This window comes from Tupaia chinensis, unplaced genomic scaffold (genome assembly GCF_000334495.1).
Source record: "Tupaia chinensis unplaced genomic scaffold, TupChi_1.0 Scaffold000088_1, whole genome shotgun sequence".
NCBI classification, from domain to species: Eukaryota; Metazoa; Chordata; class Mammalia; order Scandentia; family Tupaiidae; genus Tupaia; species Tupaia belangeri.
Genome location: NW_006159550.1, coordinates 4,826,856 through 4,839,835, shown reverse-complemented (window position 1 = coordinate 4,839,835; position 12,980 = coordinate 4,826,856). Strand labels below are relative to the sequence as shown.

The 12,980-nt window shown below is 47.0% G+C and overlaps 1 protein-coding gene across 1 annotated transcript in view; it reads right to left on the bottom strand.

The window, feature by feature from the left end:
- Positions 1-12,980, bottom strand: part of AMPH (amphiphysin) — a 175,697-nt gene that overhangs the window by 67,347 nt on the left and 95,370 nt on the right. The window contains exons 9-11 of the mRNA XM_006143037.1: positions 4,302-4,377; positions 3,357-3,439; positions 1,001-1,139 (exon numbers count right to left, since the gene is read on the bottom strand). Of these exons, the coding sequence (XP_006143099.1) occupies positions 1,001-1,139; positions 3,357-3,439; positions 4,302-4,377 (298 nt within the window). The remainder of the gene's footprint in view (positions 1-1,000; positions 1,140-3,356; positions 3,440-4,301; positions 4,378-12,980) is intronic.

Below are 12,980 nucleotides of genomic sequence, written 5' to 3'. Positions count from 1 at the left end.
CGCACGCTCCCGGCGCCGGGCCAGGGTCTCGTGCAGCCTGAGCTGACTGACACGCCGCTCAGACACATCCCGCTCTCCGAGGGTTTCTAACGTCTATAGGTCGGAGGAGCACAGCCTACACACCAGAGTTAGAAGCACACACCATACAGGAAAATCTGAACCGGACTTAGGATCCAGTTTCCTACAGGCAAGTAAGGAAAAAAGGGCGGCAGCTTTTCTCCATGGCGACCTCTGCCTGGTCTTTCTGTTTCTTCCAACGCTTTGCTCCACGTATTCTGTATATATAGTTCTGTGAAGTGGCTTCTTATGCACAATACACCGCACGCGACAGAGAGGCAGACATGCCACGGAACCACGACTGCCTTTCATGGCAGTGCCTCCCCCGAGTGTACGAAAGCAACAGCAGAGAGAAGGTGTCTTAGAGAAGGGGGATTTAATGGAGCCTTGAAAGAAACGCTTCGGAGAGCAGAAGATGGGAGCAGAGGAAGTCCACGCGCCTCCGCAAGTCAAAGTGGTGAGAAGGCCCCACAGACTCAAACACACGGCATGCAAAGACACAGAAAAAGCAAATACAAAAAATGGATGGAGGGAGGGAGGGATGGATGGATGGATGGATTGATGGGTTGATTGATTGCTAAGGGATGCTTGTGCCTGTCAGAGAGAGACAGAGGAAGGGAGAGGAGAAAGCCCCCTTCAGGCCAGTGTCTCCCTTCTGTTGGGAGTTCAGGGACGCACATACTCCTGGTGTGTTTTTCAAGTCACTAGGTCCAGCATTTGAACCGCAGCTGACCGACTTTATAGGATCTGGCTCCCTTAACCATGAGGTCATGGGGCCAAACCGTGGTAGATTTCTTAGTGACAATGACAAAGTTAAAAGCCTCTTACCTGTTTCCCCGATCAGAAACTTGCCTCACACCCCAGCACCCTGGCATGGCCCCAGATGGGGTCACCTCGGTGTGAGTTCTTCTACCCCTCCCACCTGCAGACTGCCGCTCCCTACCTGTGAAGGTGACCTTGGCCGCGCTGGTGCAGGAGATGCAGGTGCCAGGGTATGATTAGGACTGGCCGTGGGGCTCGGGAGAGGTGAAGGCTCCTCAGGGGGTGATGGCGTCTTTGCAATGCGAAGAGGACCGGAATCGCTAGACGGACACAGGGGTTAGGGACAGTCTTCTAGGGAACAGGACTTGTTTCCATCCAGAGGGCTCCCTAAGCCTAGTGGGGTGTCTGGTAATCTCTCCCCTCCAGATTTATTCTGGCCTTCAGCGACTGCGATGGCGAGAAAAGGTACAACGTGCCGTCCGCCGTGAGCCAGGCCCCACCTGCACGTATCAGCTGTGACCTTCGCAGCAGGCTGCGTTCCAGTCCCCACTTTTCAGGTGAATAACCCTGACATAATCCAGAAATCTGGGGGGTTTGAATTCACGTCTTAGTAAAACAAACCCCCTGCTCTTTGCCGACTGAGCAAGCTATTCCAACTCTTCCAACCATAAACTGAAAAAAACTTGACTAATTTTGCTTTTGATTTACAAGAAAATCTTGCCATGTTGCAATCTGTGGAAAAACTGACTCTGGACATTGTAAATGTTATATTAAAAGGCGTGTTAATAAAGACATTGGCAAGGTGCTTTCTAGTAACATCTAGGAATAAATTCACTAATGACTTGTCTTTCTGCACTTTATGAAACAATGACTCAACTCAGACACCTTGACATATGCAAGGAGATCACAGCTGGGCGAGGCAGTGATGGGCACTGAGCCCGCACGCTCCCGGCGCCGGGCCAGGGTCTCGTGCAGCCTGAGCTGACTGACACGCCGCTCAGACACATCCCGCTCTCCGAGGGTTTCTAACGTCTATAGGTCGGAGGAGCACAGCCTACACACCAGAGTTAGAAGCACACACAACAGCACGGTCTCTATGTTCAAGGGGCCACGGGAGCCGGGTTCTCTAGAGAGACAACGCGGACGCGCTGCATGATTGGCCGTGCACTAGCAATCATGGCCTCTGGGGGCAGCCCCAACCTACACCTGCTAGCCGTCACTGAGCTCACTCACCACCTCAGTCTGCAGAGGAACGTGGAGGAAACAGAAGGAACACTCGGTAAGTGGCCGAGGTCGGCTCTATGCACTCCGTCCGACCCACGCACTGAATTTTCAGGCTCACCTGTCCTTGTCACTTCCGTATTCAAGGAGCAATCCTTGAATGCTTCATGTACTTCATTTCAAAAATACCCACAAGTGCTTTGGATATGTCTGTTCTAACTCTGCCTTTGCTGCAAGCCCAGTATCGCAGTAATTGTAGTAAAAGCAGTAGCTCTTCCTGTGTTCATGACACACAGGACTCCCTGGCAGCACCCTAATGCACTGCTCACTTGAGCAGCTCCTGCAGGACTGTTGGCATGGACGGTCCACAGGATGGGAAAGAGAAAACTGGCAGTCTTCGAAGGGACCCACACTCACAATGTAGACGCTGATGGGAGTCAGACCGTGTATGTTACAAACACTGACCAATATGGAATCCACACACAGAGTGTCATGACTGCACAGCAGTCATTTAGTTCAATAGCATCTCATTACTTTTCCTATTGATCAAAAACAAGTAGTAACAAGGCCTTTAATCGGAGAGGTTATTGACTCATCAAGGAAGGCAAACCAAGTTCGCAGCAGAGTCATAAAAAGGAAAGCTGGGCCCGCTGACGTCCAGCTCAAGGCCGGCTAGCCCGAATCTCTGGGTGCATGATATCTCAGGAGAATCGGACAGAGGGATTCCGGCATCGCAGGAGGAAGCGGGTGTGGGGCTGAGCCCTGACAAGGTGGACAGCTTAGCAGGTCACGACCTTCGGTGGACTTGGCGGCCAGGCTCGCGGCAGCCCTGTGCACCCGGACAGAAGAATGCGGCACTCCTGGCTCAAGGGAGGAGGCCAGTGATGGTGAGGTCTCACCGCCTTCCCTTTCCTGTCCCAGAATGGACTCACCAGAAATGCTAGCACCAACAATCAGAATCAGGACTAGCTGTCAGGGGTTTGGAGACTCCCTCTCTTCTCCAGAGGAAGTAACAAGTGCACGACTAGAAACTATTATGTATTGAACCCTCACACTGTTGCCCTCGAGTTCCACGGAGAGTGGAGAAGGGCAAAGAGTTGATTCTGCTGTGACAAGAACCTTCAGTGGGTAATCGCAGACCGGAAGTAAAAGCCATAGCAAAGAACTAAGGCTACGGTCAGGCTCCAGGCAGAAAGGCTTCTCTGAGACCGTATCAGAGGAAGGGAACGGTGTGTGCAGGTCCACAGACCCCAGGCTTCCGACAAGCTCCATGGGACTGCCCAGAGCCGAGCTCGGCGCTGAGGGGCACGGCCTACCTGGGAGCGCCTTGAATGGTGAAGGCCTTGTCGGCGTGCTGGTCGCCCAGTTTCGTCATCACTTCATACAGTTTGTGGCAGAGCTGAGGAGACAGAGATCGCGTGTCTATTAGCTGCGGGTCATCCTGGTGCCAACTCTGGCTATTCTCCCTGGGCGGGAAATAGTTTATTGAGAAACTAAGGCTCTTATGACAGTTTGGATGGCTTCGGGATAACTGAAATTCTGTAATAGTCCAAATTTAAAAACTGAAATAAACTAACCACAAACAAACTTTTTAAACCATCAAAATAGGGTCAGCAGGTAGCAGGATGGTTAAGACGCTGGATCCCACATGGCCGACTGCATGTTCGAGTCCCGGACATTGTGGATTGAGAAACAGGCGAGGTGCGTGTGCACGCCCAAAACCCTGGAGAGAGCAGAGGAAAGGAATCGTGTTATGCCCCTCCCCCCCAAGCAGGTGATTTCTTACTTTCCGTCTCTCTGTCTCTGTGTCCCTGTCCACAAGCACTATGGCAAAACTCTAAAAATAAATAAGTAAAATAAAAAATGTTTTTATTCACCTGAGTATGGAGCAAAAAAATGAAGCTAGGGTTGATTCTACCAGAAACAGGCACCCAGCCACCCTGTTGAACTAAGAAAGCATTCATCAAGAACAGCGCTTCTGATTTTCTGAATATCTGGAGACCAATTTCTCATCAGCTTGAAGTACCACTTAAAATCCCACTTTATGAATGAACAGAAAAAAGAAGAGGCTGAGGCTATGACAAAATTTTCAGAAGATAGACCTGTGTGGTCCCAACAAAGCAGAGAGGTTATCGGGAGTGATAACAGACTCAAGGAAACATGCAACTAGGCAAAGTCTTCGGATCATACTGTGCTGTTTTACTTCCAAAATAAACCTTTCTTTACTTTATATTCCACATGTAAAAACGATCGCTACTCACCACTGCAATCTCCTTATGGAACTTGGCCTCAAGGCTAGAGACGTTTTTGAAAGTATTGACATAAAATCCAACTCGTCTACCGTGTGGAAACACAAAGAGAAGACAGGGGAGACCAGTCAGCAAAAACGGATTTGTAACAACAATGAAAGGCATTAAAATCAGTTTTCCTAGGACCAGCAGATGGCGGAATGATTACGTTGGTGGACTCCCACGTAGTCGACCATGGTTTGAGTCCCAGACCCGATAGCTTATTCACACCAGGAACTTGTGCATGTATGTCCAAAGTCCTGAGAGGAGAATGGCGAAGGGACTGTGGCGTGGCCATCCCCCTTAGGGATGATTTCTTACTTTCTATTTTTCTGTATCTCTCTGTCTCTCCAGCAAGTGCACGTGGCCTATAGCAAAAACGTCTCTCAAACAAAAAACAAGACAACAAAAGAAGTTTTTCTTTAAATAATTTTGAGTAACATTGGATTAAATAAAATACTTAACCTAAATTATGTTCAACTTTTCCTCTCTGTTAATGAATAGAAAAACATCTTTGACCCAGAACATGGCCTCTCTTAAAATTCACTTACACTCTGACACCAGTTACCAAGCCTTGGGGTGCATTCACTGGAGTCACCGGCAGGTTTGGTGCTGTTTCAGGGTTCAGAACAAGGAGGAAACGAGTTTGCCTTTCTTGGGACCAGCAGATGGTGTAATAGTTACGTTTTGGGACTCCCATGTAGTCAACTGTGGTTGAAGTCCTGGACCCAGCAGCTTAAACTCACAACGAGTGCATGTGCATGCATACCCAAAATCCCAGGGGGAGAGCGGAGGAGAAGGGATTGCAGCATGGCCATCCGCCAAGAGATGATTTCTCATTTTCTGTCTCTCTGTCTCTCCAACAGGCACACGTGCCCTATAGCAAAAATCTCTCTCTACAAGGGAGAGAGAGAGAGATTGTATTTTTTTTTTTGGAGAGATTTTTCCTATAGGATGCATGCACTCACTAGAAAGAGAGGGAGAGACAGAGAGAGAGAAAGCAAGAAATCACCCCCCATTTGGGATGGACATGGTGTAGTCTGTCCTTTACTCTTCTATCAGGATCTTGAGCATGAGTTTCAACTCATCAGGTACTGGACTCGAACCGCAATCAGTCACGTGGAAGTCCAGCACTTTAACTACTATACCACCTGCTAGTTTTAAGAGTTTGCATTTCTAACAAGGCAGTCAGCAGTCACAGTCCCCAATCTTTTGGCATCATGGGCCAGTCTTATAAAAGACAATTTTTCCATGGACGGGAGCAGGAGGTAAGATTTCAGAATGATTCAAGTACATTTACTGTGTACTCTATTTCAATTACACTCTAACTTGTATTTGTATTACAATGTATTTGGGTTACATTGCATTTGTGTTAGCATGTATTTGTGTTACCATGTATTTGTGTTATAATATATTTGTGTTACAATGTATGTGTTACCATGTACTTGTGTTACATTGCATTTGTGTTGCATTGTACTTTTGTTACACTGTATTTGAGTTGAATTATTATAACAATAAGGACTAGTACTGGTCTGAGGCCCTGAGGTTGGGGACCCCTGTTCTAAGTGACATTGATGCTGCTGGTTCAGAAAAAAACCTTTGAACTACTACCTAAGAGTTTAGATACTTTTTAAACTTGTATTTTAAAATTACTTTTGATATTATTTCCCTTTTTTTTTTTTCCCAATTGCCACAGGTGTAGACACTTATCAGAGAGAGACAGAAAAGACAGAGAGAAAGAGAGAAAGCAGCCCCCAGTGGAGCATGGTCACATAGCAACCCTTCTCCTCCAAGGCTCAGTCCTTTGGGATTTAGGGTATGCTCAGTGGTTTTTCAAGATGCTGGGTCCAGGATTCAAACTTTGGTCAGCTATGTGGGAGCCAACACTCTTAACCATTAACTATGGGGCTAGCCCTACTTTTTTTTCCCTTTAAAACAGGGTCTCGCTGTGTCATGATCTCCTGCGTTAACCTCCCACCGAGCAGAGACTACAGGTATGCTACCACATCTGGCTCCTTTTCAGACTGTGTTCTGCTGCACTGTCCAGGCCATCCTGAATCTTGCACTCTCCCTGCCTCAGCCTCCCAGTGTTGCTGAAATTGCAGGCATGTGACAGCACTTCCAGCCTTTAGACTGGACCAGGAATGGAATCCATGCCTCCTGAAGTGATCCTGGCCTGCAGGGCCGTGTGCTAGCAACACACTCCACTGAAGCTGGACTGCTTATATTTTAGGTATGAATATTGTCCAAATCCCAAGACTGAGAAGTTTATTATTAATTTTTATAAAATAGAAATGGTCTAGTTTCAGTATCGTGCATTTGGGATTTGAAATCTGTCTAACAGAGAGACACAGGAAACACACAAATGAATTCCAACTGTTCAGCCAAAGCAAGAGCGTGCTACTACTGAGCAAGTGAAAGCACGGCTGCCCACTCCCAGCGCTGCAGGCACTCTGTGGGGCAAAGTCAGCGGGCGTCATCTGGGCCTCATCAAAGCTCCTCCATCCTCATGTTTGGGTCCCTAATAGTAAGCACAGCACCCAGAGGTAGATCCTGCTGGTCCTCCCAGGATAAGGCCCCTCTGTCTCTAAGTGAAAGCTCTTTGGACTCTATATTAATTCAATTTTTCTGAGCCCATCTGAATAAATTACTTAAATTTATGTTCTTGTTTAAGTGACATTCTCAAAAATATCCCCAAAATCCTGTTGCTTAATTAGATACTAAATTTCAATCAAGAACCAAGTACTTGTTCTGTTTTATTTTTAATTCTTTTCTTTTTTTTTAGAGGTTTTTGCTATAGAAAAGATGTGCTTTCCAGACAGAGAGACAGAAAGTGAGAAATCACCCCCCAGGGGGGATGGCCACGCCACAGTCCCTTCTCCTCCATTCTCCTCTCGGGATCTTGGGCACGCACGCACATGCGCCCAGCGTGAGTTTAAGTCACTGGGTCCGGGACTTGAACCGCGGTTGACTACCTGGGAGTCCAGTGACACTACCTGGAGCCATTACGCTAACTGCTGGTCACGAGAACCAAGTATTTGTTTTGGACTCAGATGAAAACATTTGATGGATCCAATACAAAGGATCTTTAAGAAGTTCAAGGAAAATGCATATTATGAAAAAACTATGTATGCATTTCAAAATATTTTTATACCAAAATAAACTTGTACTTCTAATTCCATTTTTCACAAGTTTTGGACAACTCCTTGAATACAGAGTAGCATCTTTCCCAAGCATTTACAGTATAGATGAGGAATAAGATATGCCTCAATACTGTAGGCCACCCATCTCATTTACACCTGAGATACAAGAGCAGGAAAAATGGGCTCCCTGGGGTTGGGCTGCCCTTTGCTCTACTATTAATGGGGGGGGTTAAGTTTCTTTCTTTCTTCTATGAGAAAGAGAGCGAAGCACTGCCAACAGGGTCTTCATGCCACAATCAAGCCCCAGCTTTAGCCAGAACCGGCTCAGAAGCACACGCACACCCAGTGCGCTTGGAGTGGCCTCCAGATGTGAACCTGGGCCTCCCACACAGGTTCTGGGTCCCTGCTCAGCCCTCTCTGTTCTTACTTACAATGGAAACAGAGTAAGGAAAGACGCAGATTACGAAGCCACAGGTAAGTGTTACTACAAAGGGCCGTTCGTGATGAAATATCAAAAATCGAGTGGACACAAGCGGAAACAGCTAAAGGGATGGAAAGAGAGGGGAGTAAGAGGCCCTATCACAGCTGTAAACACCTGCTCGAGAGCCCAGGACTGTCAGGTTTAAACAGACGGCGGGCCCACACGGGAGGGAGCGTGCAGCCCGAGGTGGCAGGCCTCTGTTCTACTTTTCTTGATTTTCCAACACAACGAATAAAACTCTAATGACTAAAACATTGGGCACAGCTTGCTCCCTTCTGTGCATTAAGTTTCTTACTTTTTAATTTATTTTTTATTTTGCCAGAGGCACACACACTTGCCAGAGACAGAGATAGAGAGAGAAACTGAGAAGCAACCCCCATGGGGAATGACCATGCTGCGACCGTTCTCCTCTCTCTCTCTCTCTCTCTCTCTCTCTCCTTTTGGGACTCTGGGTTCACATGCACATGAGTCCAGCAGACTACTCAAACCACTGGGTCCGGGATCCAAGCTGCACCATTGGCCGTCTGTGACCCGGTCCCCGCAACCACCACGCCATGGGGTGACCTGGTCTCTTGAAGATAAATGCTCATGTAAGGCGTGCTGCCCATGTAAGGCGTGCTGCCCGTGTAAGGCGTGCTGCCCGTGTAAGGCGTGATGCTCGTGCAAGGCGTGCTGCCCGTGTAAGGCGTGATTCTCGTGTAAGGCGTGCTGCCCGTGTAAGGCGTGGTTCTCGTGTAAGGCGTGGTGCCCATGTAAGGCGTGATGCCCGTGTAAGACGTGCTGCCCGTGTAAGGCGTGGTGCCCGTGTAAGGCGTGATGCCCGTGCAAGGCGTGGTGCCCGTGTAAGGCGTGGTGCCCGTGTAAGGCATGATGCCCGTGTAAGGCGTGGTGCCCATGTAAGGCGTGGTGCCCATGTAAGGTGTGTACAATGGAAGCTCTCAAGGTCACTGCCAAACTGTTCCCAAGGCTGGGCCATTGACAGTCTGCCAACTCTGAATGTCACCTTACAGATAACTTTTGTAAAAGTTCACACCTCACTGCCTTTTAAATTTACAGCCATTTTGGTAAAGATAATGTTTTTTGTCCATGTATTTACTGCCTGTTTGTATGTCTCCATGTTTCTTCGCTAACGTTTTAGATTTGTCCTCTCTGACCAGCTTGGAAGGGCATTTTCTTTCAACATACTGAAAGTGAGATACATTAAACAAAAAAGAATTCCCATTTCTCTATGTTTAAGTTTCATTTTCTGATATACATGACATTTTGAGTCGTTGTATCAATTATTATTTAGAGAAATAACTGAAGTACCAAAAACAAACACCTAATTTGGAATAACTAAACAAACGTGTCATTTTCTATTTTTATTGTTTCTTTCTTGAATTTAAAATTTAAATTCACTGGTTTGGGGGTTTTTTAAAGTTCATGGAAAAACTATGCATGGATTTCAATTTTTTTTAATAAAAAACTTGGACTTTAATTCCATTTTTCTACACAGTTTTTGAAGTCCCCTTGTATTTATTTTTAAGTGTTCAGCATTTTTAATGCAGTTTATTACATGGTGATTGTCTCTAATTTATGAAATCAGAGACTTGTTTGAAGTGGAAAACGCTTTTGACTAGTCATTATTTAGCCCAACCCAATCCAGGCACCTAGCAGGCAGGTGGTAAATATTCCACGGATCAATAATTGAATAAACAGGTGCCAGCAAGCAGCACAGTGGTTAAGCCACTGCATTCTCACACGGCTGATTGCAGTTCGAATCCCAGATCCAGCGGCTTAAAAATCATGCAGGTGCATGTGTGCAGTACCCAAAATTCTGAGAGGAAAACGGAGGAGAAGGCTGTGGCATGGCCACTCCCCCGAAAGATGATTTCTCACTTTCCCTCTCTTTGTCTCTCTCCAGTAAGTATATGTGCCCCTGGAAAAAAAAACAATTAGGGAACGAATAGGTCAATAAATACACAGATGTGGCATTTGTTCTATCTGTCCTGATGTAACCCTGGCTTGTAAAAGCAACAGTGTCACAGCAGTGAAATACACAAACACAAAGAGTACCAGGTACTATCAGCATTCGGGTGTTATCTGCTTGGAAGGTTCATTTCACAGTCTCCATAAACATGGGACTCTGAGACATCCCCATGTCCCCAGAGGACTTCTCAATGGCATCTGCAGGCCCTTTCCGATCAGTTGTCAAAAGCAACTTAGTGTCTCTATTAGGATGCTTCTGACAGAAAGAATGAACAGCTGAGCTTATCACAGCCCCAACATGCACACCCTTCCCTGTAGGGGTGTCACTGCTCCCCGTGAGACCCCCTGCAGGAAGGAAGCAGCCTCTGCTATCCCTCATTTACCCTGGAGACAGACAGACAGACGAGTGCGAGAAGGCGTTCTTCTCCTGCTCTGCCCTGACCCCTGTAGCTCACGTACACTCGCTCCTCCGAGTAGCCCTCACGTGCAGGCTCTTCCCTTTTTTTTTTCACTGTCCACAGTCACATGCCTCACGGCTTCTCCCCTCTCCTCTCCTCACCCTAACAACGCAGCAGCTCTCAGTGTCCGTGAGACACGGCATCCTAGTCACGCCCGTTCCGCAATGACCCCTGCCCCTCCTGGTGTGGCCAGCGCTCACAACTGCCCACGTCTGACATGGGGCAAGCCGGTGGCCCACCCACTGCCCTAATTCCCTGGCCATGGGACCCCCAATTCCTTCACTTCTACTTGCATTTTTTATTTTTTTAAATTTGCTAGAGGTGCCTGCACTGGCTGGAGAAGAACTGAGTGAGAGACAGAAAGAAAGTGGAAGTGAGAAAGCACCTCCATGGGGCATGGTCACACCGCAATCCCTTCTCCTTCATTCTCCTTTTGGGATCTTGGGCATGCACACACACGTGCCAGCGTGCTTTTCAAGCAGCTAGGTCCAGTACTCGAACCACATGTCGGCCGTGTGGGACCCGTGCCACCAGCTGGCCCTCCTGCTTTTCTCAGACCTCTGAGATCAGTGCCCCTTTCCTTCCAGACTACTCCACTCATGCTTCGCATCCCGCTTTACCAAGCCTGCACCCTGTGGCACGTTCCTCAACACTCTCTGGCCAGTCCTGTCAACACCCTTAGTCTCCACTCGACCCACAGTTTTCCATCTTCAACCATCCCACCATCGCACTTCCTGTGCTCTCTTCTCAAATGACAAAAGCTACTTTAAAAGGCTTCCCTCCCAACCATCCCTCACATCTGCTGCTGCTGCTCCTGTGCTTCACAGTCAAGGTCGTCAATACAGCCAGCCACACCTGTGGTGCTGTTCACTCCTCACCCCCACCCCCCGGGTCTCCAAGGCCTGACATCTCAGTGCAGCTTCGGCTCCCACTCCCACTGACGCCTCCCCGGAGGGCCACCACAGGAGGCACCTGTACACCTCATCTGCCTCATCTGCTAGTCCGCCACAAATGCCACTCCTGGAACGTCCTGGTTTAAAATTCTCTCCATTCTGGCTTTGTGAGATGCTCTCTTCCAGGGCTCCTGCGACATCTTTGACTACTAGGTTTCTCTGCAGCCTCCTCTTCTGCACCTCCGGAAAGATCTCCGCTCTCCAAGGTGCTGCCTTTGGCCTTCATCTTGCCATTTATTTTTCATCTCCTTGACCATCTACCTCACCAGCTCTCTTGGTATCACTACTGCCCAAGGGTGATGACTGGTAAAGCATTTTTTCTTTAGCTCCATATTTAGGTAACTCGATATCTTTTGAACTGTCTAATAACTCTTCACACACAGCATACATAAAATGAAAGCCAGAATTTTTCCAAAACTTTATATATCGTCTGTCTTCTTGAGACATGCCTTTTCTAACTGACCAAACCACAGAAGTTTCTTCATTCCATGTCACTGTATTAAATTAACTCATTTATTATTTTATTTTCTGTATTTAATCTACCATCTGATTATCTCATTCTTTAATTCTTTTCTCGGTAACTGCCTTTCCTCATCCTTCAATGTAAGCTCCAAGAAAGCAAACCTTTCACTACAGGATTTTTAGCATCTAAAATCACTTGAAGAAATTGGTCCACAGTGAGTGATCGATAAAATTGGTTAAGTTAATGACAAATGAATCTGATCCTTGCCTCTCTCTGCAAGCCACTCCTGACATTTTCACTCAGACCTTAAGCTACACTAAACTAGTTAAATTTATGCATGTCCTACATCAGCCTATGTGACATTTTACCAAACGACTTTATTCATTTTAAATGATTTAGTTCAAGCATTGCCTTTGGAGTCCTTCCTTCAGTGTCTCTCACATCTCTTGTGAATGATAAGCTTCTTAAGACACGCAAACATGGGCCCAGCTCTGGTGTAGTGGGTAAAACCTTGACTCCTGCATGGCCTACCGAGCCCTAGACCCAGCAGTTTGAAACTTACACAAGGCACCTGCGCATGAGTGCCCCAAATCCCAGAAGCAGAATGGAGAAGGAATTGTGGCATAGCCATACCTGCTGGGGGACGATTTCTCACTTTCCTTCTCAGTCTCTCTGTCTCTCCCACGAGCACATGTGCCTCACGGCAAAAACCTTAGAGAAAAAACATACCTTCTTTTAAAATTCAACCTGCATTCCTCTCTGGATAGTAGTTTCTCTTTTCCTTTACATATCCAAAATTTTGAAATGTTTCTACATGTGGCAGTGATAAAAGAATTAGCGAGGGAAGACATAAGACACACTGAAGCCATCAGCAGAACGGCAGGCATAGGTTCTACCCGGTCAGTGATTACAGTAACGACAGACTGAGTACAGTAACCAGAAGACAGAAGTCAGAGAATGGCTAATGTGCACACACACAATCCAGCTCTTAGTAAACACTGTCATGCCTGAGACACAATTTGGTCTCAAAGATGCTAAATATGATGACAGCTTAAAAATAGAAAGAGCTCAGCCATGCAAAGAGTAACTGAAAGAGAGTTGGAGTGGCTCTACGAACATTAGATTGAATACACGAAATTTATCACTGGAGACGAAGGAGATTTCATAAAGATAAAATGCTCAGCAC